This window comes from Corvus cornix, chromosome 1 (genome assembly GCF_000738735.6).
Source record: "Corvus cornix cornix isolate S_Up_H32 chromosome 1, ASM73873v5, whole genome shotgun sequence".
Classification (NCBI taxonomy): Eukaryota; Metazoa; Chordata; class Aves; order Passeriformes; family Corvidae; genus Corvus; species Corvus cornix.
The window spans coordinates 37,578,887-37,605,405 of record NC_046332.1 but is presented as its reverse complement, the minus strand read 5'-3'; the positions used below and the strand labels follow the sequence as shown (position 1 = coordinate 37,605,405).

Below are 26,519 nucleotides of genomic sequence, written 5' to 3'. Positions count from 1 at the left end.
TATGTGTTCTATGGTCATACTATATTGCTTTTGATGTTGTCCCACACTTTGGATTTTTTTGTTAGCAGAACTGAGTGAGGTAAACCATAAATAGTCCAACCTGCATGATAATGTGGTAGCATGAAACTAGTTGAAATTTAGACTATTTAATATCCAGTACTATAAAGTGTTTGGTTAATTCCAGAACATCCATCGAGTATAACATATATACATGATTATGAAGGGCTGTGGCCTCTAAGTTTATTTGCATTATTTTTATTTATTTGAAATAGGTGAAAGTATTTAATAAAAACAGCTACAAAGCTTTTAGAACTTTTGAATGTGAACCTCTTGAGAAAACAGACTGTGTCTCTTAATGTGCAGAAGCATCTCTCTGTTGGATGTGTGTGACAGCATTAGGGGTATTGGCAGTTGTGCTTAGGCAAACTTCTTTTAAGGTACAGACTAGATAGTTACTTGAGTTGAAATTCAGTGTAATCTATGGAGGAACAGAAAAAGCAGGATCAGTCTCATCCCCAAAGTAATTCTCAAACCGATAACTAAATATTGAAGTGAATTTTAGAAGAAAATGAAACACACTTATGGGGCTTTAGGTTGATATAGCAATTATTCTTTTTTTCTGTCTTTAACACGGTAAAAGCTTGAAAGATGGCCAGAACTTCCACGTTCTATTCCACTAGTTTTACAAAGAGTTACTGTGTCAACCCTTGGGATGTAAGAAGTGTGCTTGTGTGGAGAGCGTTTGGCTGTGAGCATTCTGCAGCTGCTACATCACACATTGCATAGTTAAGCCTCAACTGAGCAGTGCTACAATGTTGATTGCAGCTTGTCAAGCATTGCAGGCTGCTCCTCTATACTTAATTGAAGTAGATATTTTCTAGAAGTATGGGTTTCCAGCAACACCACTAGATTTCAGAAGTTTCTATTTTATATAATTTTAAACTGTATTATTACACAGGAAAAGCCTTTCTTTAAATTGAATTTTGTTTTCTCAAATAGAGAAGTGAAGTAGTTTTGGATCCTTTTCAATATAATTTCTGAAAGGCTTCATTTTTAGTGTACAGTTTTATGGGCAGCTGAACAGTATTGTAGAGTAGGCTACCTTTTTATTTCTGACACTATATTTTTTTAGACTTGTACTATAAAAACCGTTCGTGTTGAAGTAGGCAGCCATTTTTGTCCTGACGTGCAACTACTGCCTCTTATATGTAGCTTTTTGTTTGATTATAAATTCTGCATGGCAGGGACTTCTGGGTATAAAGGAACTTATGAAAAACAGCACAATTCTGCATCAATTTTATTATATGATAGGATTAAAAATAAAATTATGTCCTTCTCACAGTCTTTCTGCGTTTCTGTGTTGATACCTATTTACAACAGAATTGTCTGAAGTCAAAAGTGAGATTCTTGTTTGCTGAAAGCATGAGAAATTTTCTGGAAGGAAATAGACCTGTGTGAAATAAAATTGAAAGTATTTTTATACGGCATTTATCACAATGAACTCCTTCTACAGCTATGTAATAGATGTCCAAATATTTATCATCACAGTATCTTACCTTATTACATTTATTACCACTCTGGTATTTTCTTTCCTTTAGAATCATTACTTTTCCTTTTGTTTCACCTCTTTCCATCTCCATTTCTTTTCATGTAGCTAATCTGGGGCTTTCAGAAGAGCATTAGTACGGCAACAACTGAATCAGTTGATGCACTGTTTTTAACTACTCATCCTGATGCAGCTTTGTAACTGTTTGACACTCAGTACATTGCATTGAAAGTGACAAGCCTGCCAGTAATAAAAGTGGTGTCTGTTAAGATCAAAATGTGAACTGTGTTTCTCTCAGGAAGCCATTTAAAAGTGCATTAGAACTGCATGGTCCAGTGCTCTTGATGGCCTCCCTCTGGGGACATACACTTGAATCATAAAATGGTTTGGGTTGGCAGGGAGCTTAAAGACCATCTAGTTCCAACCCCTGCCATGGGCAGGGACACCTTCCACTAGACCAGGTTGCTTAAAGCCCCAACCAGCCTAGCCTTGAACACTTCCAGAGATGGGGCATCCACTACTTCTCAGGGCAATCTGTTCCAGTGCCTCACCACCCTCACGTTAAAGAATTTATTCTTAATAACTAATAAACCCACTCTCATTCAGTTTAAAACGATGACTCCTTGTTCTGTCACTACATGCCCTTGTGAAAAGTCCCTTTCCAGCTCTCTTGGAAGCCCCTTTTTAGGTGTTGGAAGGTGCTAGAAGGTCTCCTCAGAGCCTTCTCTTCTCCAGGCTGAACAGCCCCAACTCTCTCACCAGTGTCTCAGCCTTTCCTCGTAGGAGAGCTATTCAATCCTTCTAATCGTCTTTGTGGCCCTCCCTTGGACTTGTTCAAATAGGCCCATGTCCTTCTTATGTTGGGGACCCCAGAGCTGGATGCAGCACTGCAGGTGGGGTCTCACAAGGGCAGAGCAGAGGGGCAGAATCCCCTCCCTGGCCCTGCTGCCCACGCTGCTTTGGATGCAGCCCAGGACACGTTTGGCTCTCTGGGCTGTGAGTGCCCATGGCTGGGTCATGTCCAGCCTCTCATCCACCAGCACCCCCCAGTCCTTCTGGGCAGGGCTGCTCTGATCTGTTCATCCCCAGCCTGTGTCGATACCGGGGGTTGCCCCAACCCAGTTGCAGCACCTGGCACTTGGTCTTGTTAAACCTCATGAGGTTCCCATGGGCCCACTTCTTGAGCGTATCAAGGTCCTTCTGGACGGCATCCCATCCTTCAGGAGTTTCTGCTGTACCACTCAGCTTGGTGTCATCTGCAGACTTCCTGAGCATGTGCTCAATCCCTTTGTCAATGTTGTCATCTTAAACATTGTAGCAAACATTAAAGCTATTCTGGGACAAAACCTTTTTTGTGGCGTTTAGCAGAGCTAAAGCACATAGCTCAGGAGTAAGTTGTGCTGAACTGATTTTGGTATGGAAGTTAAAGATGGAAAACCTTCAGTTTTCTGATGGGGAGGTTTTGAAGCAAATGGAACTAGCATTAGTAAGGATAAAATGACCCTAACAACAAAGGTAAAACCAATAAAAGAACTGTTTGCTAAAGATAAAGCTATCATAGTGGTCTTTTACTCTTAGTGCTCTCTTAGTGGAGCAGCCAGCTGAAGTGATTACTCTTATTGTGGCCAAAGCCCTCCTTTAGGCTGGGTTTGGTTTTGCATTGTTACTAATTCTCAGTGTATTGCTATTCCATTGTCCTTTCAGTGGTAGGTTACAGATTACACTTCAGAAATTCTTTAAAAATTATTTACTCTTCTTGATCTCTTGCTTTTCTAGCTTAATCCTGGCCTACACAGCCCGGGATAAACTCTAATCAAGAGTGAATTACTAACATAAAAATGAAACTGAACTAGTTTCAGGGCAGGGGTGAATCAGCAGAGAGAAAACAAACTTCTGTAAGAGTTGTGCAGACAGTGTCTGATGGCCTAGGCAAGTGAAGTCTCCCTAGCATTTGAAAACCAGATTAGATGGCTTCTGTGAAAAGCAGGGAGTTGGGACTCAATGATCCACATGGATCCTTTCCAACTTGACATATTTTGTGATTCTGTAACTCAAAACAGATTTTCACAGAATATGCCTGTCTTATTGTGGAAGCCACTTTACAGCAAAAGAACAAATGGGTCCACTACCCAGGGGATGACTTCTCTGGTTTACAGCACTGAATAAATAAGCCTACTTCTGTGAGCCATCTCATTAAAGAAAACATACGTTTCTTAAGTTTATTTCTTTGTATTTCTCTGCATAGCAGAAAATGAAGTCTGAAGAATTTACTCAATAAAGTCTTGGGAATTTTAGGCATAAGAATTCTGCCTCAGGCTGTTGTATCTTGTAATCTTTACCCTGTTCCATGGTTGTATTGCTGAATTGATCTTTATTTCTTACAAGCATGGGTTAAGGAAAGGCAAGCCCAATTTTCATACTTCTCCCTAATTTTATTGTTTAGCACAAATTGTTTTCCCTTTCTTATAAAGGTCTATCTATATCTTCAGTGGCATCAATCAGCCCAGAGTGGCGTGTTTGGTCAAGTGGTCTTCCCCGGGGCTGTGGCTTAAAAGAAGAGTGGGATAGCCAGTTAATCCCTTTATTGATTTTTCTCTTTGCAGACGGGATATTTATGTTGCCAGTAAAGATAAGCAGGCTAATTAGTAAGTTGGGAGATGCTGAACATTGTCTTCTCCAGAGGAGCCAGCTCAGTAAAGATCAACATCTTAGTTGGGGAATGGTGCAGCTTTGGGGAAAAATAGATACAAAAACATTGAGCAAAACAGCTAAGTAGTATTTGCTCAATGATATTCCTCTGACTAATTGACAGTGAAGTCTGAGTACTTAATCAGGGGACTTATGATCTTGCTTAAAATACTTTTGAAAGTCATTTAGATACAATTCGAAGTCATTTTCAGATACATGCTATAATTAAGACTTATCAAACATTCTACTGAGCAATGGAATGAATATGAGTGGGGAGCTAAGTAATTCTATGAGAAAAGGAAACAGAAAATTATTGTCAAATTCCCTTCAGGAACTTAGGTAAAATATGGAGCAAAATGCTAAGAGCTGCTGTTGTCAGTCAGATTGTTACCAGTCTTTGCATCTTAGAAGCCATTTCTCCCTTGGAGTATGACTTTCTAACTCCAACTAGTAAACAAGATGAAAAGAGAACCCTATCCCAGCTGTTGCCTGTGGGATTTCATTTCTCTTTGGATATGCTGGTCTCACAACAAGTTGGTAGAAGAAAGGGTCTAACTAGTTCAGCTAACTGATTAGGGAAGTGTTTAAAGCAATGATGTGTAGGTTTTCATGTTTTAGCCACAAGTGCAGCACATGGGAAGATTTGACTACTGAGCAAGAAGGAAATAATTCAGCTAAGCATCTCCAGGTACATTTTACGTTTACAAATTGTAGACATTTTGTTTTGATTTTCTAGTGGTAATTATTTTTTCTACCTACAAGTAGACTAGCAAGATACTGGCCCGTGGTTCCAGTGACAAACTGTGGTCCATTGAATTCCCTGCTATGGATTCTGTCCATGTGGAGAATTCACTGGAGAACTGCCTCATACTTCTGTGTGCTATGTGTGTGTGTGGCACTCCGGAGATCACTCAACTGACAGGGAGCATTTAGGTAGGATTTTATCTAAATTTAAGAGTGATAGGAAGTCAGTGATTGCATTTCTGTAGCAGCACTACTTGCTAAAGAGCAACCTCTGCTTTCCCAGGGAAGGCAGGGAAGTACAGTCAGCATCACACAAAAGATGTGAGCTCATGTAAAAATGTGTGAAAACTCTTCTTACCCATCTGCATTTCTAGGTTAGCTTGAGAGAGCATTTAAAATTTGAATAGCTAAATACCATTATTAATGTATACTGAGTGGAAAAAAAGAATCAGAAATTGATTGGAAGTCTCTTAAAATGAGGCCCAGCAGGACAGTGCTGTGAAGTTGGGTTGCAACTTATTTTCAAAATACTTTCCTAATTTATTGATGAGGAAATACATTTTCCCTCAAACATAGATAGATTACTTTGCAGAGAGCCAAATGTACAGAGTTCTTTTAAGGTACCACAAGTGATAAGCAGGTTGCAAGTAAGTATTTTGAAAATTGCAAGGTAGCAAAAGTATTCCTTGAAAATGTTTGAGAGGTTTTCACTGTATATTGAAAACAGAAATAAATAAAATACTCAGGGCCATCAAAGTATAACTTTTCTGCTGGTGTGTATACCTGCATCCTAGCGTCTCTTTTTCAATAATGGTGAAACATTGCTTTGCTTTCAATTGTCTCTTAAAAAATTACTTCATAGCTGGAATTAGTCACTCCAGGCATTTTCTTTGCTAGTGCTTCAAATCAGCATAAGAGCTAGAATATTAATGATGCCTGAGTGTTACTCATGATTCATGGCTTGATGAGCTGATCCTCACAAAGGCTTTCAAATGTCTGCCTTGTTTTTAAAGGATTGGAGAGAGGTTGCTGAGTGGTAGCAGGTTATTGTGCCTTCTGAACTGTGTTTGGCCAAAATTAGCAATTTTTTAATCTTTATTTTGTTTTGTTTCTTCCACCCTTACCATGTGTAGTAAGCACCAAACTCTTAGTCTTGAGATACCGATGGAACTGTGTGAGAATTAAGTCCTCTGTGGATTGATTATAATGATTGCACTAGACTGCAGAGTTTGGACTTTAAAGATTGCTTGTCATAGTAAAGGCAGCTTTAGAATGTTAGGAAAAAAAAAAGGAAAAAAAGAAAAGATATACAGCATATTTAAATTAATTAAATCCTTGTGGTGTTACAGTTTTTGCATTATTGCTTTATTTTGGTTTTTTTTATGTTTTTCCTTCCCCTGCCTTACTGAAATACTGCAACTCATTCCAAAGAGGAAGATGCTTAGAAATGGCTGTATGACCTGCTTGTATGGATTTTTGTCGCGGGTTTGGTTTGTAACCGGGCGGAAACACCAATTTAGTGTAGTGGTTTGGTCCAAAATACTCATTACTGTTTATCTGCTGTGAGATAAGAATTAGGAGAAATGCAAAACAGGCACCAAACTTGAAAGAATATAAAGAAGTTTATTAACAGACCTAAAAGAAGAAGAAAAAAAATTATACCACCTTCAGAACTCTCCTCCTCCCCCCACCTTCCTCCCTTCTCCCACTGAGAGTGTTCAAAGACAACCCTTAAGATGTTCAGTCTGTTTACCACTTCCATAATAACCTTGTTCAGTCCATTTAGAAAGAGAAGTCTCTTCTTGCTCATGCTATGAAAACATTATCACAACGAGACAGCCGCCCACTTCCAAATATTGTTCAGTCCATTTAGGAAGAAGAGTCTCTCTGCCTGCGTGTGAGTCCTTTCCCCCGACTTGCAGCTTTTCCCGCAACTGCTTTCGAGTTCAAAAACTCTTGAAGTTTTTTGGGGTACAATTTTAAGGTTGAGCCGTTCAGAAACAAAAACAGAGGCCCTTCTCCTTCCCTGGGAGCAAAGGGTCCTCCTCATCTTCATCTTTAGGACTATCTCTGGGAGCATCTCTAGGGACTGAGATTTTCTCCTTTCCCATTTGGAGCAAAAGTCCTCATCTGGTTCATCTCTCCCTGTCCAAACTTCTCATGAAATTACAGCTGCGTCAGCCTCTGCCTATCTCAGCGCAGGTGCTTTTGCTTACGAGTTGAACACTCCACCCCCCATATCTTCATGAAATTACAACAGGATACTCTGATATATCATAGCTTCCCAACAGAATTTCAGCTTTAAGCATCTCCTCTCTCTCTTCCCTCAGGTTTTCAGCTCTTCACAGCAATAAAAGGGTTAATCTCACCTCGGCCTTGCAGCTTTGCAGCTGGAATGTTGAATTTTTCTTATCGCAGTGGAGAGGGGGAAGAGCCGAGCCGCTCCGGCTGCCCACGGCAAGGCAGTGGGGGGGGTTCCACAGGTGGAACAGGTCCATCGGCTCCAGGATGGCCGTGGCCCGGCCCGGCCTGACCCAAGCAGGGCCTGGCCGGGCCCGCTGGCCCCCACATGGGGCCCGCAGCCACCTGTGCCAGCGCCGGAAACGAGAGAGAGCTTGGAGGGGGAGTTTGCCTATTCTTAAATGTGGATCACAGAGGTGATCACAACTTTAAGTGGCTTAGAGAATTGTCCATATTCAAACTGGCCAGCTGATAGGTTCTATCAGTTCCCAGAGGAAACTGTAAGCACCCCTTAGCAAGGACGTCCCTTCCGGGACTATGCTTGCTAACCTATGACAATATACTTGCTAAAGTCATGCCATGAGAAGGAGGGATGGATAAAACCTTCCCATTTTCTCTTTCTCCTCATTGAAGGACTTAATTTTTTTGCACTGTAATTATTGAGTGATTTGTCTCATCCAAAAAGAATCGCTTATCTTGAGAGTGCGTGAGATACCTTGTGGTAACAAAAGGGAGGCATAAAATCAGAACATTCCTTAGTACAAAAACTACTCTTCATTTCATTTGTAAGAGATCCTTCAAGGTCCTCGGGAAAGGATCTCATAGACCTGTTCCTAATCTGTCCATGTTTGGTGCTGTTAAGTACAGAATTTCTTCCTATACCTTTTGGGTTTTCATACAGTATCTGAAGTATTATTTTTATGATGAACTGTAATCAATATTATATGATGCATGTAAATTACATAACCACATCTTATAAAATTAAACAGTTAAAAAGTATTTTGTTAATTAATTATAATTACCCAGTAAACATACTGAGTATTTCCATCCATGGGGTAAACCACTAAACTTTCATTAAAACAAATACAGAGCATTACCATCGAGGTATGGATATTTGTTTGTGACACCAAGAGCAAAGTTTTGACCTGCTGTGTTGTCTGACCATGTTAACAGTTCTCTAAATTCTCTGTGGTGTTCAGCTGTGCCTAACCTATAAAATAGGGTTTCTTTCTGTGACTTGATGTTTATATTCAAGATGATCCAACCATCAGTTTTTGTTTATGCCCAGAAACCAACAGTCAATACTGATCTACCTTATCATAAGCCCCCTTTTAATTAAATCCAGATCTACTATAGTTTTTTGTCCTTTTATTTATGGTGGAAATCCTCTTAGGCCATTCTGATACCATTCGATGATACCATTCTCTTGTGAGTATTTTCATTGTTCCATTTTCTTGTTTCTTTCATGACTTTTTCCCAGAGGAAAACAAATTAAATTCTTGCTCATCTGATTTATAAACAGCAGTATTATCTCTTCTAATTGAAAAAACTCGTGGCAATTTTGTGTTCCACTTGTTTTCTAAATTGATTCTTACACTGACAATGGGTAGATCAATATTTTAACTCCATGGTTATAATCACATCCTTAAATCAATACTTACAAAGCTCTTGGCAAGGAATAAACTGCTGCCTCAGTCTAGGTTGAGAGTAAAACAGTGCTCCAACATCCAGATCAGTGTTTTGGGAACACCAAACTAGTGTAAGATCTTTCCTATACTTACCCCTCAAGGTTAATTTTGTTTTACAAAATTACTCTAGATTTGAATTTTACATTATAAATAACAGTGTGATGCAGAGCTAACAATGAAGTCACTGCAGGGATTTTTAGGACAGTAAAAAGTTAGGGGGTTGATAAATTTCAAACATACTGGAATTTACCTTTTCTCTTTGCTGGTTTACAGCTAATTTTTATTTTTAGCTAGTTTACAACTAATTGTAACTTACTTTTTTAGTAATATGAGGACCACAGACAGCAACTGTACATAATAATTTCCACAAGGATATTCAAATAAATTTTAATTAAGGCGAGTAAGAGTACTTGTATCAAAGTATGGAGGTATTATTACGTACTCTGAAGATTTTTTTTGTTGGCTTTATTAATTGATGTGGTGACTGTAATGCCTGCTAGTTTAAAAATGGCATTATAATAAAGTAATATCTTGCACTTGATATTTAGTATTGCCTTTTATTCTGCAGGAGTTCATACTGCTTTATAAAGTATGTTTACACATTATCCTTTCACTGTCCACTAAAAAGCATTACCAAAAGTAGAGTTTGGTATGGGAAAAAAACCTATCCCTAAAACAGAATGCAAAGCATTTGAGGATAGCCAGAAAAAAAGTGTCTTCTCATACAACATAAGCCCAGTTCCTTATTTAGAAAAAAATATTTGAAAGGTAATTTTGTAGGTAAAAACCCAGTGTTTGGGACTTAAACCTCAGTCCTTTGAGGAGCACATCCAACCTGAGTTCCCCTATTCCTGTGTAACTGCTGTAAGCACTAGGTCATTATTTCCCCTCTCCCATCAAGGTGAAAAGATTATGGTCAGCTCTTTGAAAATTACAGATAAAGGATAGTGTGTGTTGGCGCAGGCTTCTCATATGCAATCAGGTATTTCTGTTGGGTATTGATTTACTTGGGTCACAAAAAACTAGGAAAGAATGCCTAGGAGGGTGACCCTTGGGCATGCCTAGCATGCAGTGAGTGTTCCCAGACATGTGGCAAAGCGTGACCTGTGCAGGAAGCCCCAGCCTGCAGCAAGCACGGCTGATGGGATGCTGGGAGAGGACACTGCTCCAGACACGAGCTGTGCCTCAGTTTCCCTGTGCTGAACTGAAGGCGAGTTCACCCATGTGATGAAGCAAACTGCTTTCTTTGAACTTCATTTTGTGAGGTGAAATACCAACAAATTAAGACTAAAACCATCTGCAGATGACTGCATTTTTTGATGGATTTGGACTGCGGGCCATAATTCAGTACTTAATCTGCCTAAGCCTGTCAACACAGCAAGATGAACCTCAACCAGCTACTGCACGTGATCCTCCCCAGGAAGCCAAGGCTCTTGGCAGCTTCTTGTTTCTATATCATCAATCAACACAGCAGGCTTTAACCAGCCCATGCCTGTGACACCAGCTGTTGCAAAGCATTATTTTGGAAATGCATTGGTCATCCCACTGCAGTGTGATTGTTAATGATTGCTATTTTTTTAAGGGCATTATTTTTTAATTTACTTTTGATGCGTTGCAGCAAGCTCGCAAGTTATTTGAGTACATGCCGTATGCTATAGATGCTAATCATACCCAAAACCTCTGCATTTTCACAGCCCAAAATGAGTAGGCCAATTTAGACACTTAAAAACGACATGAGAATCCGTGCATTTGCTTTTTGTGAAAAGCTTTTAACATTGTGTGAAATCAGAGCATGGCTTCCCATTTGAAGAAAGCTAAAATTTCTCTGTGGAATAAAGCATTTGTCTTGTAGAGTACTTAGCACTGCTGCTACTTAAATAATACGATGTGTAATCTGAAGTTATCAATAAGCAGGAATTAATACATTTTTAAGCCATTTTGCATAAGAAATGAAAATACTGTGAAGTAATCAGTGTTAAAATATCAAATTCAATCCAGTTTTGAATCAGGATTAAAAATTAATGATGTAAATTAATGTTTACTTAAATGTGATGTCAGCTCACTTTCAGCACTGGTACTTTGTAATACAGGGACTTTTTTAGTTATTAGTATTGTAGTGAGTGCATTATCATTTTCTAGGTTTAAAGAACATAATTCATGTAATCTTAAACAATTATTTCATGTTTTTATCAGTTACAGGAAGCTTTTACTTTCCCTGCTAGCTGTAGGATTTTTACCAGCCTCCAGGTAGAGCACAACCCATTAACAACTATTGCGTGGTAGAGTGAAGTTTTTTACCTGTTTTCCCTCCATCCAGATACAAGAATATTGTGGCAGACAGTGTCAAAGACCTTTCTAAAATTAAGGTAAATGACATCTACTGCTCTCCTCTCATCTATAAATCCAGATATTGTATCAAAGAAGGCTATCAGGATGGTCAGACATGATTTATGCTAAATAAATCCATTAATTTTCTGTTCCCAAATACCCTTTTCTCCTTCATGTGCCCTGAAATATGCACCAAGGTGACTTGCTCCATGATTTTTCCAAGGACTAAAGTAAATATGACTTGCCTGTATTTCCCTATATTATTCTTCTGGCCTTTCTTGACAACATTTAATTTCCTTTGTCACCAGGGATCTCCCCCAAATTCCATGACTTTTCGAAGACAATACAGAGTGGTGTTAGAAGGACATTGGTCAGTTCTCTTCAACGCTCTTGAATGCAACCCTTCATGTTCTGTATGTCCTTATAGTTTGAGTTGTCTCAAATAATCCCTGATCCAATCTTCATCTCCTGATGGAAATTCTTCTTATTGAGGTCTCTCACTGATACCAGGGGCTGGGAGGCTGACTGAGGCAAAAGCAGCACTGGCTACCTCAGCCTTTGCTGGGTGTACTGTCACTAAATCCCACACCCCATCCAGCAGCAGGCTCACTTTCCTTCTTCAGCCTTTTGTTATCAGTGTGGTTATAAAAGCTTTTCCTATTGCCTGTAGCATCCCTTAAATGTCTCTGTTTAGTAGAATTTTGCCTTTCCTGAGACCATCCAGACTTGTCCATGTGATGTTTCTAAATTTCTTTTGTAGTATGTCCTCGCTTAAATCTCTATGTGTTTTTTCTTAGTACACAGCTCTGTCATGAGTTCCCTCATTAAGCAAACTGGTCTGGTAGGCTTTCTTGTTCGGAAATTCTGTAAATTAATATGTTCCTGCTGGTGGAAGCTGTAGCACATATAAACAATCCCTCATTCCCCCAAAACATGGGTTAGAGACTCCGTTTTTTCAGGTTATTCAGAACACATTCTCCTTGTTGTGTCATTTCTTTTCATACTTAGTGAGAGGAGGGAGAGCTAACATATTCTGTTACTTAATATATTGTTTAGTCCTTAGATGGTGATTAGGGAAGATAATTTACCTGACATGATTGTTAGAATTTATACCACCCTGATGGATTCTATTATAACAAAAGGATTCCAAAAGAAGAGATACTTTTTGTCGTCTTAATCATCTGTTTCTTCAATTATCTTTATTAAAGAAATGTAAAATTTTATTATGAAATAGGAAAAGACCATTGAAGGATAAAGATAAGTAATTTTTACTATTCCTAAAGGTGTCTTTGGCAATGTTTCTCCTTCATATTTATGTATTTAGTATATTGGCTTGAGATTAAAGCTAAGTATATTCAATTTCGTCTTCACCACATTATTTCCCACTTTATGTAGTAATCAAAAGGTATATAATGAAAATTTTATTTTCAAGGGTAATGGCAAAACAAACTTTTTAATATAAAAATTTTAATACGAAATTATTTAAGTTTATTATTGCTTTTGTTGTGAGACAACAAACTAGCAGCCATGTATCCCTGCCTACTTACCTATGGGATAGCTTGATATACACAGTGCATCCAAGAGAAAGATTGGGGAATATGAAGTGATGATGGTGAATATTAGAAAATACAACTTTTTAGCATCATTGGAAGCAGCATGGCCAGCTCTTCAAGGCTTAACCACTCCTCTCGACTCTTTTCTTCACCTCTGCTCTCTGTAGCAAAAACAGTCTTATCCTTGGGTAAGCAAACATTAATTTTTGCTTGTGCTGTTGGAAACCTTTCAGCTGTCTCAGAGCAGATTATTTTGAGAGACGGAGACAAAGAGGACAAAAGTTCAATTGTGGACTCGTTTCTGGTGAGTCCATAGAATCAGAAGGAGAGTGACTGCCAGTGGGAAGTGTCAGTACTCTAATGGTCTAGGATCATCCATTTGGAGTTCAGTATTAATGAGTTTTGCTGCATGCTCTACATTCATTTGTTGAATCCGGCTGCGTGTTACCAGCCAGTTGCATTATTTCACTGAAGAATGTCTAAAAAGATTTGTATGATAAAGTATCAGCAGTGAAGCTCAAATGAATTTACCGCAGAGACAAATGAATAAATGAAATGCTTCAGATCTAACAGCCTAAAACAGGTGCCATTTGTGACCACATGGATTGTAGTTAACTAAATGGTCAAATACATTTACACCTATCTCACATGTGCTGTGCCAAGCACGTCTGCTTGCTGGTTTTATGAGATCACTTGGTACTGCAGCTCTAGACAAACTGCAATATCAAGGAGGTTCCTTGGCCTCTCACAGCCTGGTTTTCTTGTTGCGTCACCATGCAAGGGGGGTGCTTAGTGAAAATACATTAATTCTGGAGATCTGATGGGGGGCAGACAGAACAGGATGAGGAGGCCAAGCAGTTCATTAATTACCACTTGGACATTTGGCTCAGAGAGGGAAGTCAGTCTGGGTGGTCCCGAGGAGGAGAGAAGGGGAAGAATGGCCTCATAGCTGTGTCACTGCTGCTTCATCCCTGTCCCTGTGAAGCTAAACCTGCTCACACAGCCTCCTCCTGCATAGGATTGTTGTAGCACTGTGTTCTGCTTAAAATAGGTGCAGGTTGCGGAAGCTGAAATCTGAACAGACTACACTGCCTGACTTTTGGGGTTGCGTAAAGCACAGACAACTTGAGGGGAGTGATTTTATTAGTGGAGCATGGGGGGAATGCTGCCTTGAAACAGGTGTCTCATACCAGTGGTACGTGCCAGTCCTTTGCCCTGGTTGTAGGTATTTTAAGTAGCCTGGTAAGGAGACGGGACTCAATGCTGCTGATAAATCTTTGGTCTGATGTCATTCTTCATGTGTCTTTCTGCATCAGGAATAAAAATAATAAAAACCTTTTTGTGAACAGCTTTGTAGTCTTGGATGCAAAGTGCTGTAAAAACCGAATTTATTTACATGTCTGAGAAAAGTGGAGGGCTCTGGGGAAGGGATGAATCTGCCCACTGCCTGAGCAGGGTCCTGCTGTGTGTCGAGGCAGCGTCCTGTGTCACCTCTCCTTGTGAAGGATAAGGATATTGAAACCATCTTCTCCTGTGAGAGTCTGCTCTTTCCTACTATGACAGGACAAAGCAATCATAAACATGGTGTTGTAGTGTGAGGGCAAGTGATGTGAAGTACTTTATGTTTCTGTTCCTCATACTGTATGTTGCAGGAAGATAATGATGAAGGAGTTTCTCATTCCAAAGGGAATAAAGCCAAAACTAGATGATGTGTGTGGTTGTCCTATGTGCAAGCTGTCCCTCTTTTTCTCTCCAATGTGCAAGTAGAATTTGTCACCTCATAGTATGACTGCCATCTGTCTTCTGCTTTGTTCTTTTTCCTGTTTAGTTTTGGTTTTCTGATTGAGCATATTTAAAAGTATGCTTTTTAGGAAATTGGGTTAAGAAAATTACTTTCAGTGAAGACAATCTAAATAGCTTTTAAAAAAATTATCTTCTGTATGTATCTTACAGTCTTTTAATGTCTCAAAGAACAGCTGAAACAAACACCAACTAAAGCCCTACATTAATTATAATTTCTGGCAAAAAAAAAAAGTAAAATTCTAATTTGCAATTAGATAATACCAGGATCTTTATCTAAAATCCTTTTTTTAAAACTGCATCTATCAATATGTAAGTTATTCACAAATGTTTTTAAGTTATTATTTGCATTGGTTTATCTGCAGATTGGTTACACTTTCTACTTGGTCTCACATTTCTTTGTACATATGTATCAAAACACAGTTCCACACTGTGGAACTCTCAGGGAAGGCATTATTTTTTATTAATTTTCATGAGCAACTTTTCATGGAAATACAAAATTTTGTTAGATTTTGACATTTATTTTTAAAAGGAGAATAGTTTTAATTGTGATGTAGAATTTGAAAGGATGGAAATATCTTGACTTGCCAGTTGTCCAGCCTTCATGTGTAAACTCTGTGCAGCCAAACTGGCTGAGCCTTCTGGGGCAGTCCATATCAGAGAAATGTTTTTCCATTTTCACAGGAGATAAAAGAAAAAAACCAACTTGGGCAACGTGGAGGGGAGTGTTGCAGAAAAGGAGGAGGGAGCTGGAAGAAAATATGAATGTGCTGCATTAAGGAAGGGGATCCAGGAAACACTGCAGTAGGGGGAAGGGAAGAAGAGGATGGCAGATTGAACGGCTGAGCACTACTGCGCTAAAGAAAGATGGAGAGAGCGCAGCCTGGGATATTAGAGTAGGAAGGGGAGGATTCAGGCTGGTATTTTTAATCGCTATTTTACCTACAAACAGAATTCTTTGCCAAACATTTAATTTAAGCAGTTTTAACTCCCATAAGGGACCCTTTCTCTGCCATATCATAGACATCTATCTGCTAAAATACAGTCTTGCTTTGTGTTTAGGAAAGTTGTATGGATGTCAGACAGCCATCTTTATACATCAATATTGTAGTCTGCTATTCTGGTCCTGGAAAAGTGGTACAAATGGAGAGTAAATTTGGGGTGTGCTGGCTTCCTGCAGGACAGGGACTGCCTCAGCACTGTCACTGCCTTTGAAGAGAACTGGTTGTATGTTACTTTATGAGACAATTATTTTGCTTTTCAACTGTGTGAAGTTACTACTCCCTAGTATTATCCAACTTTTTTGTACTTAAGAAGCTCCCAATCTTTTTGACTGTGCATATTTATAAAACCTGTTTCTAGGACAATTTACTTGGGCCATACTACTGATCTGGTAACGTATGTATTACTTCTTCTTTTTCAGATGAAACGTTAAAATACCACTGACCTATTCTTTTGTCAGAATTGTGTTTGAATACCTAGATAAAATCTGAAATCTTGTATTATCAGAAAAACAATTTCTTTTAATGATTTTAGTGAAGAGATATTAAATAGCTTTATTATTGATCAAAAGGAAAATATAGTAGAAATTATCATTATTATTAGCCTTTTAAATTTCAGAATTGGTTTCTGGCTTCCTAAAGATGCTTATAAATTAATTAAGTCCTACTAGAAATACGGAAAAAAAGGGCTTTTTAAGTGAGCTCTGTGATTAAAGTGTCCTGATGAAGTCATAATATGCTTTGCTTTTTTTGAGCTATGTATGGGTAGGACCAAAGTTCTATTCAATCTTTACTTGGATCCATAGATCCCAATTAGAACTGTGCCCACCTTGCTCAAGGATTTAGCATGGTGTATGCATTACTTCCTGATAGAAATAAAGTAGCTTAATATTTGATTACTGGAGGAAGTATTGGAATATGGTAATCACATATTTGACTTCATCTGCAGGTATAACGCACTTAGGTACAGTGGAGATAGCAAAACTGTTTTTCACCAGCGATCTCACTGGAATTACCTCTTAGCAAGCAAGTCTGGCGAGTAATATGCTGATTCTGTAACAAGGAGGAAAAATTGTAAAAAAAGCTACACTACAAAACAAAGAGAATAAAATTAAGTGTGTCTTTCCACTGTGGTGTTACGTCCCTTAAGAAAATCTAAACATGTACTGCAGCATTCCTCCCCTCAAAAAGCCTCAGGTGACACAAATGTGGGACTACATAGCTGAGGGAGGCTGGAGAAGCCATGAGTTGTAGTTTTTGAGATTAGACTGCAGAGTTTAAGGTAGAAGCAATATGATGCTACCTCTCGTTATCTCTGCAGAATGCTTTGCTCCTATGGCCCTCACTCTTTTATTCAAGTCTAAAGACAATTTAACTGTTGACCAAAAAAAGTGTCTTATTATTGATGTAGAACTTACTTCTTCAGCTGAGATTCCCAGAGCTTCCAAACCAGAAGGTTTCATGACTGCTGATAAAGGATCAGAATTTCTTCTTGACATTGTATTTTTGAAACCTACACATGGCTGGGAAAACTAGGCTCCCTACCTGTAGGAATGCCCCTTGTTTACTTCTGGAAAAAGGAGCTCTTTCTTAACTCTTGAATACATTCTTTGGTAGGTAATAAGCATGCATTGTATTTCTCTTGGCTTGTTAGGGAGTAAATAGGATACTAATTAAAACCTTGAAACACTTTTCCAAACTTCCTCCCACAGCAATATCCAGATTCATACAAATTTGTATGAGTCAGACAAACATTTGATGAGATTCAAACCAACACGCAGCATTTTGTTTTTCTGTAACTTGAAGCAATTACAAACTACAGTTGGATTTTTTCCAATTAAAAATATGAAACATAATCTCATTATTTTAATAAAGCAGAGTGTTTGAATCAAAACTATGAACTTTAAATTAATGAGTGCCTTCTAAACTCTGGACACATGTGAAACTGAAAGAGGTCTATTACAGAAGTTTAAAATCTATATTTAATGAATACACCCACTACATCTATTAAATTGGCAAGATAATAAGTGTGCAGCCCTCTCTTTTACTTCATAACAACACATTCAACATAGTCATTAGCTGAGAGTTTTACTAGACATTGCAAATACACTTCAGCTACACTTTTCAATTGCTTTTGGACTGTGTATGGCTGTGTAAGTATCACACTTGCCAGTCTGGTCTGAGTGCTCATCTTGTGTTGTGTGGGCATTTCTGGTGTCTACTTTTATGGTTTGAACTTTTACGGCTGCAAAAGTTACAATGGTGGGTATTTGGTTTTATTAACTTTGGCATAATTCCTTCATTCAGCTTTCTCCTGGAAAATGCATAAACATGTGACATTTCCAATCTTTAAATGTCATATCATGTAACAGAAGAAACTGTTTGGCATTGAGTAGGTCCATCCTAACAGTGGGATAAAAGAACTTGTCTTACCTATTTTTGAGTACCAGGGTCTTTCTAAGGTTTCCACTTCTGTCTCTGCCCAAGCTTCCTTTGGCCAAATGGTGCCTCTAATATCTCTGTAGAATCCCAAAGTATTAATAAACTATAGTCATGTCAAGCAGGAAAAAGTTAATTGATTTTTTTTGGCAGATCTGTGCATGATATGTTCCTTTCAAATTGGATGGGCTGGAGAATCCACCGTCTCTCTTCAGACTTATACATTTTAGTCTTGGCTCTTTTTTATGTGAGAGCTCTGTAGTTACAAGTTTCATTAAGATGTATAGCAAACAGTTGCCAGGTAGCAGTGGACAACTGTTGTTCTGTAAGTGAATGTTGAGTGTATTTTCCAATGCAGTTTTCCCCAAGTTATTCTCAGTAGAGAACATCAACAGGAACATCATTTGAGATGTTGCTTTTCATAATCACAGTATATCAGAATTTGATGCAGCTGGTGCCATTCAGCCCACAGCAAAGATGCTCTGCAAATAGAAAGCACAACTTCATAGTTATACATTATAAAGCTAATAAACACCTTCTAGTTTTCATCCTCACATGTTATGTGGGAATCTCCTTCCTGCTTGTTCCATTTGTTTATGCCATAAACACTGTCTGAATAACATATGGTCAGTGAAATTGCTCTAAAGCCAAATATGCTTTTATTTTTGCTTAAGAGTTAAGAAGAGAGTTACGGAAGAACCAAAACATATTACGTAGCATTTTTTGTGTGCTGGTGGCTCTTACACCTGTTCTCCCTTTCCCCTTTCTTCATGATTGCTTCTTTGTCTTGATGAGATGTGATGGAAGGGTGCAAACAGGCTGATGCTGTGGGTGTTTATGCTAATGTGTAATAGCTAGAAGGCAATATATTCATGGAAGGGAAAAAAGACATTTCCACCACATACAGGGGTCATATAGAGGCTTTTGTAAGCTGTTTTCTAATACAGGACTGAAAACATGACATGACAACTGGTGTATCTGAGTTAATACTAGGGTACCTTGCCAGCCAAAGCAGTTAAAACCAGAACTGGTCCAACATGATGGATTCTGTTCCGATAAATGTAGTTTCAGGAGGTGAGACTGGCCATGCTCAAAGGGCTTAGTGGGCCTTGTGTTCAGACTCCATTTGGCAGGACCAAGTTCTCATTTAATTAACTAGGCAACTATTACAGTGACATTTTACAAATTGAATGCAATTGTACAAACCAAGGTTTTTCAAGTTCATAGGTAAAAGTCATTTAAATGACTGTCTGACTGTGAAGCCATCAACAGGCTTTGTTCATTTTCAATAATTTTATGTCATTTTTAGATTATTAGTTATATAAATTAATTGTAAGTAATGTATTTTTGCCCACTGTCTCCTGGGCAGCATGCAACAGCCCCTTCTACTCTTCCTCAGCTTTTATTCTTTCATTCTAAAAATCAGCGACAACAGAAAAAGTAAAACATCTTCATGCGATTTCATATCTTTCGTTTCTCTGTGATTTGCAGGCCAAGTCTATTTACCCTGTAAGTAAAAGAACACTTTAACTTGATGCTCTGCCAGCTCATGCAGAGATTCAGAATTGAAACTGAATCTCTCAGATGAGCACGAAGACGTGGGTTACTGACAAATACGTGCATTCATCTGTATAGTGCACACCACATGGAGCTGGAAAAATATTGAATGATAAAGCTTTGTAAAAAGCCTGAACCACTCAATTATGTGTTTGTTGCAGTTTTGTTTTTTGTGAGGATATTGACTCTGAAGCCACTGTTTCTCCTGTTGTTCTTTAGGTGCTGTAGCAGTTCTGATCCCTCGCCTAGACCTGGTGATTTCTTTCGTCGGAGCTGTCAGCAGCAGCACTCTGGGATTGATTCTGCCACCTCTGGTTGAAATCCTCACTTTCTACAAGGAAAACTTAAGTTTGTGGACAATATTCAAAGATGTTTTTATAGCTGTCATTGGATTTGTTGGATTTTTAACAGGGACATATGTGACGGTTGAAGAAATAATTTATCCTGCATCCACAGTTCTTGCTAATGCAACAGGGAGCTTTCCTGAAGATTTAAATGCTACAGACTTGGTGGTTGGGCTAAAGTAATTAACCAGGCACTGTGAACTATTTTGTTCCTTAACAAGAAATTCTTGACTCAGGACCTGCTTTCAACTACTGGTACTGTGTAGAGAGGTACAGTTTGTAAGAGATGTAGGATATACATGTGAAAATACATTATTTTTTAAAAAAGTAGTTATATATCTCTTCTGGAGTTTGAATGGAAAGTTACAAGATGTTGTTTATCAGAGCAATATTACTTTCATGCAAAAACATTCAACATCACACATGATAAGCAGTTTATTTTTGTACATTTTGGTTAACTCTTGCCCTGACCCATTTTTTATACAATTTCTTTATCATTGATTTCAACTATACAAAAGTATGAAATACTGTATTTTTTATTACCTGTTGCTAGAAGTCTGTAGACTACATATCTATATTTCTATTGGAACATATAATAATTATTTTTGCATTCGTATGTTCTGCCTTAAGTAGTACCTAACATGCCCTTTACGTATTTTTGCTTCTTTTGTCTATTTTGGAAAAAAAATAGTAAGTACATAAGTTTGTAATTGGGTAGAAATTAGTTTTGTTTAGTAAAACCTGCGTGCTGAGACCCCATGTGCAATCCTGATTTTCAGGGTTCATATTTGACTTTCTGTCTTACGCTTCATAGACGACTTTCACTCCAAATGTTGAAGCACTGTTTTTGGTCTTGTTTTCTAAAAACACTATTTATCATACTCATTCCTGTTATGAAGAAACAAACTTTTCTAAGGAATATTTTTAATCATAACATTTCCTCAAGAAATATGTTATGCCAGAACCTCTGCACTGTAGTAATACAAATTAAGATAGAAATGTATGTAATATTTTGCCTGCCTTCAGTATATTCCACAGAAATCTACCATGTGGTAATCTACCATTTGGCATTACAGTGCTAGAGTAATATACTACTAAATATAGCTATATTTATATTTTCTTTTAAGAATATTTCCCTGTCATCTACCATCTGGTGACTGTAATGAGCGCTTTTATCTCCATGTTGATGAGGGCATTTCTGATAAGGATTTGTTATAGCATGTAGTTTAAATTGCATGTATTTGTTCAAGCAGTAATTCTGAGTAATGCTCTAATTTTGGTTTTAGCGTGGACAAAGTCAAATACTTGGCAGGCACTTGGAAGGGATGAGTCTGTGCCTGTGTGATACCATAGAATCAGCCTTTCTTATGGAGGTGCCACAGTGGAGCAAACACAGGTAGTTAGCAGAGAAGAAAAAGGTAACTTCAGCTTTTCATCTTGAAGGTTTTATAGTCTTTAAGCTGTTTTAAAAGACATTGAATCTCAGTGTTTCCATCTGTTTCAGAGTGAATCTGTTGCTTACCTAACCCACACACTATACACTGATAGAATATATTTCTGTGTGGAGTATTTTACTTGACATTAAATACTTCTACAAGAAACATCTTTAATAGGACTGAGAGGATTTAAATGCAAGTTATTTTTCCTGTTAGTTTTTCATCTTTCTACTTGTGTATTGGAAGAACAAAGGACTTTGAAGTCCATTCATATCATCTGTTCTGCATCGATTGTGTCCTGGTGAGCAGCTCTGAGAAGGTGCTTCTACCAGGGTGCCAAAGGACTTGTCCAGTTCAGAGTTTGGTGGTGATTTTGGAAGGTGCAAGTGAATGCTGCCATGGTTCTGTCAATGAATATTTCCTGAGCTGGGTACCTACAGCCTACACCGTGCTACCCAGTGAACGTAACATATCCTTGTGAACGTCAGATAACTTGTTCAGAAGCTTGATAGGTTTGAGGGTTCTAATCTTAGCCATCAGAGCTTGGAAAGGCTGGCCCAAATACAGAGCCATGCACATCTTCCTGCTCTGTCTGACCATGGCGCAACCTGTCAAGGCACAGGTTTCCAGAGCAGTGTGTGGCCACCAACTGACCAGGTATGAAGTAGTGCTTTTATGCAGCTGGCCAGTGCTGCCAAGTCTAACAATGTTGAACTTTTGAATCTTTAAAATGTTTATGAATATATTTTGCACAATGTGAATTTTCTCCTACAGTGTAGGCTTTTTTAACACTCATACAACACATTTGCATGGCCTGCTCTTTCAGACAGAAAGAGTCAGGAATCAGAGTGTCCTGCTTTGGATAAGATTAAAATGTCATGTGGTAAAAAACTAAGTCTGACTAATAAGAGCGTCCTGTGAAGCATTGCCAAAGATTTGAAAGAGAGGAAATTCTGACAGAAACCTCATCTGAATAAGAGTGTTCGTTCAGCTTTTAAAGTACTGTAATATTAGTTGCAAGTTAAGAGGCAGGAAGTGAAACTGAGAGATTTCTTAGGTATGGTTTACATTAAGGTATATATTTAAGATGGAAATGTACTTTAGCACAAGCTAAATTAAACTGCAAAATGTGTGTGATTAGCTTATGTTCCTGACAAGGAGCAGAAAGCTATTGTATTTATATACCGTATATGAACTTATATTTTACAATATAATATTGTTAACAGTTTAAATGTAATTTAATCATTAGCTGCACTACAGGTAACTGGATAATTTTCTTGTCTGTAACTGTTCATCCTCAAGTATTGGGCAAAAAAGAGGGTGGGTTTGCCTGATGTTCTGTAAAACTTAAATCTTCTGTATGAATAAAACTACAAATTACCGTGCAAACTCAGTGTTATCCTGCTGTCATGGGTTAGCAAAGCATAGTCCCGGAAGTGACGTTCTTGCTAAGGGGTGCTTACAGTTTCCTCTGGGAACTGATAGAACCTATCAGCTGGCCAGTTTGAGTATGGACAATTCTCTAAGCCACTTAAAGTTGTGATCACCTCTGTGATCCACATTTAAGAATAGACAAACTCCCCCTCCAAGCTCTCTCTCGTTTCCGGCGCTGGGACAGGTGGCTGCGGGCCCCATGTGGGGGCCAGCGGGCCCGGCCAGGCCCTGCTCGGGCCAGGCCAGGACAGGCCACGGCCATCCTGGAGCCGATGGACCTGTTCCAGCTGTGGAACCCCCCCCCCCAGCAGGGCTGTGGGCAGCCGGAGCAGCTCAGCTCCCCCCCCTCCACTGTGATAAGCCACACAGCTGCAAGGCCGAGGTGAGATTAACCCTTTTATTGCTGTGAAGAGCTGAAAACCTGAGGGAAGAGAAAGAGGAGATGCCTAAAGCTGAAATTCTGTTGTAAAGCTATGAAATATCAGAGTATCCCATTGTAATTTCATGAAGGCATGGGGGTGGAGCATTCAACTTGTGAGCAAAAGCACCTGCGCCGAGATAGGCAGATGCTGACACAGCTGTAATTTCATGAGAAGTTTGAACAGGGAGAGATGGAAGCAATGAGGCCTTTTGCTCCAAACGGGAAAGGAGAAAACCTCAGTTCCTAGAGATGCTCCCAGAGATAGTCCTAGAGGTGAAGATGAGGAGGACCCTTTGCTCCCAGGGAAGGAGAAGGGCCTCTGTTCTTAGAGATGAAATGTTCCCAGAGATGTGTAAAAAGAACTTTTATTTCTGAATGGCTCAACCTTAAAATTTTACCCCAAAATCTTCAAGAGTGGACCCTCTAAAGCAGTTGTGGGAAAAGCTGCAAGTTGGGGGAAGGGACTCGCATGCAAGCAGAGAACCAACCCGGGCGGCTGTCTCGTTGTGATAATGTTTTCATAGCATGGGCAAGAGAGACTCCTCTTCCTAAATGGGCTGAAAAAGGTTATTATGGAAGTGGTAAACAGACTGAACATCTTAAGGGTTGTCTTTTTACATTGTCAGTGGGAGAAGGGAGAAAGGTGGGGGGAGGAGAAGAGATCTGAAGGTGTGGTATGATTTTGATTTTGTTTTTTTCCTCTTTTAGGTCTGTTAATAAACTTCTTTATATTCTTTTAAGTTTGGTGCCTGCTTTGCATTTCTCCAAATTCTTATCTCACAGAAGGTAAACAGTAATGAGTATTTTGGACCAAACCACTATACCTGCCTGTCACCACTACTGCATCAGTAGAAGAAATAGCTGTCCTAATGCAGAATTTAACTTTGAAGTTGTCCAAGGAATAGTGACTGGCGTGAGACTCACAGGCAAGTTCCAGAGCTTATTTTTCATTGATAATAAATCTCATTTTAAAGTCACGTAGATACTCCTGAAAAATCCCACCTCCAGTCCAAGGGTTTTCATGAGGACACAGTTAAAGTTAGGCTTCTACATCTTTTTAGAGGTGCTTTAGTAAATAACTTAACTTGTAAATGTAAGAAGAGGTGCAGGTGTTCCCACTGAAATTCCAGTTCCTATTTAGAAAACCCCAAAGAAAAATCCAGACTTTTTAAAATTGGACAAGCCCTTACATATTTGCTCTGGACTTGGCCTTATCTGTAAGGATGGAGTGCTGTCTCAATTATTGACCGAGAAGGGAAAGTGTTAACTTGGAAAACTATTGACTAGAAGTGAGGAATGAGATTAGTTGATGAACAGCCTAAAGGATTCCACTCAGTTCATCTTAGGGAGAGTGAAAGGTAAGAGGAACATAATGGAAAGATGCTTATTCTATTAATTCTATATTTAAAATGTTTCCAGACGAAGGTCTAGAGAAGCTGTATACATCACTCACTACCATTCCATAATTGCTGGAATGTATTATGAGCCTTGTCAGACCTCCCATTCTTCTGCTTTAATTCATTTGGTTCTGTATGGATTAATCAGTATTTCTGCTCCTTAATGGGTTTCTCAAGTGTCAAAGTGTTCTCTGGTCGAAAACCAAGCAATGCAGCCAACATCTGTTGAAGTTCACTTTTCACATGCTCTCTATGGGAGAAACCACTGCAACATCTTGGTGGAATTTCAGGAAGGGAGAAGAACGTTCTCCATGTTTCTGTGTGTTATCTACAGATGTTTTGGTCATCCTGGACTATCTTAACATAACACAGGAAGTCTGAATTTTGCCCACAGTTAGCTGAGTTACCCTTCAGACTCCCACATAGTTCTGATTAGTGTAATGTAGATCTGTGAGCTGACTATATCCCTGGACATATGTACTGAGACTAGTCTAAATATTAGTTTGTAATCAATATTAGTAGCTCAGGTTTCATCTCCTAGAATGCTTGGATGAGTAGCATCTGATAGCAGTCATTTTTTTACTCTTGGTTTAATTTGTTTTTCCTAAAATGCTTTTCTTAACAATTAAGAATTGGATCTCAATTTACAGTTCCATAGATTCACTCCACACAGACAGTAGCTGGCGTGTAGAAAGCAGCATCGAAGTAGACATTCTGAGTTTGAGTTCAGCAAGCTTCTCTGCATGCAAAAGGAGGTGCCTCTCAAATTACAGATAAAGAATCTGCAAGGTTATATGGCAAAGCACTCATCTCCACAGACACAAAGGAGCAGAGGCACAATTGTGAGTGGATGAACCCCACTTCAGAGAAATTTTACCTTGTTTCCCATTCTTACAGGCTAAGTGTTAATTTCAAAGGTGCAAGTAATGGAATTTTAGGGTAGGAACAGAAAGTGGGAGAAGAGAGGAATCAAAGTGTATTGGAAAAAACTGCCTTTTATGATTCTATGAATGCAGAGATAAAAGGATCCAGTCAGTCCCATGTGAGCAGGGAATGGTCAATACAGGTGTCAGTCCGTGCATGCCCCGTGCCTGACCAGTGCAGTCTCTCATGTCTTCTCACTGAACTAGGACTGAATCCAGCTGTGCCTGGGCTCCTCTCTCTGAGAAGGAGTTTAGAAAGCAAGGGGGTCCTTTCTGCACCTTGTGACTCAGCGGGAGGGCTTCTTTAATAAACTTTGGCTGAAGCTTCCACTCACACTGACAATGTCCCAATACCTCCCCCAAGGGCAGTTCTCACACCTGAGCCAGTTGTGTAAGGGAGGACATTGGCATGATAAAAAGCATTATCCCACCTCGCAGGATCCGCTTCTTATTGGTCTCTTCTGTTACCTGGCTCAAGCCCCAGCTCGGGGTTGTGGATACACACACAGTCGCTTATCAGGAGTATGTGCTCAGCCTCACTATGTGCTGGACGTGGAGCTGTGGCAGCCTCACTTCCTTTCTGCTACCAGCTGTGGCAGCTCCTAACAGACCCCCTCATATTTCCTGAGAAAACTAGATTCTCTGGGGCTCAGTGTCATTGCCTTGTACTGCAGAGCTTTGGCCTTTCTCTCATTTTGCAGGTAAAAGGTACATGTGCCCCCAACACTCCTTTACTTTAGATAATAGTTTCTTTAGTGGTTTTTAAACAGCTCAATTGCTTCTTAAAATTTGTGGATGTGGCATTTTGTGAGGTGTTTTTGTCTCTGGATAATTTATGCTGTACAATCTTTGTCTCTTGACCTGATGGATTTATTTGACTTTGAATGAGTGAGCTCAAACTACTGAAGCCAGTGAAGTCCTTTCAGTTTTGTTCTTACATATGCAGTCAGAAACAAAGTTTTATTTTGGGAGTGTTCCC

The 26,519-nt window shown here is 39.1% G+C and overlaps 1 protein-coding gene across 1 annotated transcript in view; it reads left to right on the top strand.

The window, feature by feature from the left end:
* The window catches only part of SLC36A4 (solute carrier family 36 member 4), a 79,016-nt gene extending 56,252 nt beyond the window's left edge, over nucleotides 1-22,764 (top strand). Inside the window, 1 exon segment of the mRNA XM_039563210.1 lies at nucleotides 19,805-22,764. Within this exon segment, the coding sequence (XP_039419144.1) occupies nucleotides 19,805-20,112 (308 nt within the window). The 3' untranslated portion in view covers nucleotides 20,113-22,764.
* The last annotated feature ends 3,755 nt before the right edge of the window (nucleotides 22,765-26,519 follow it).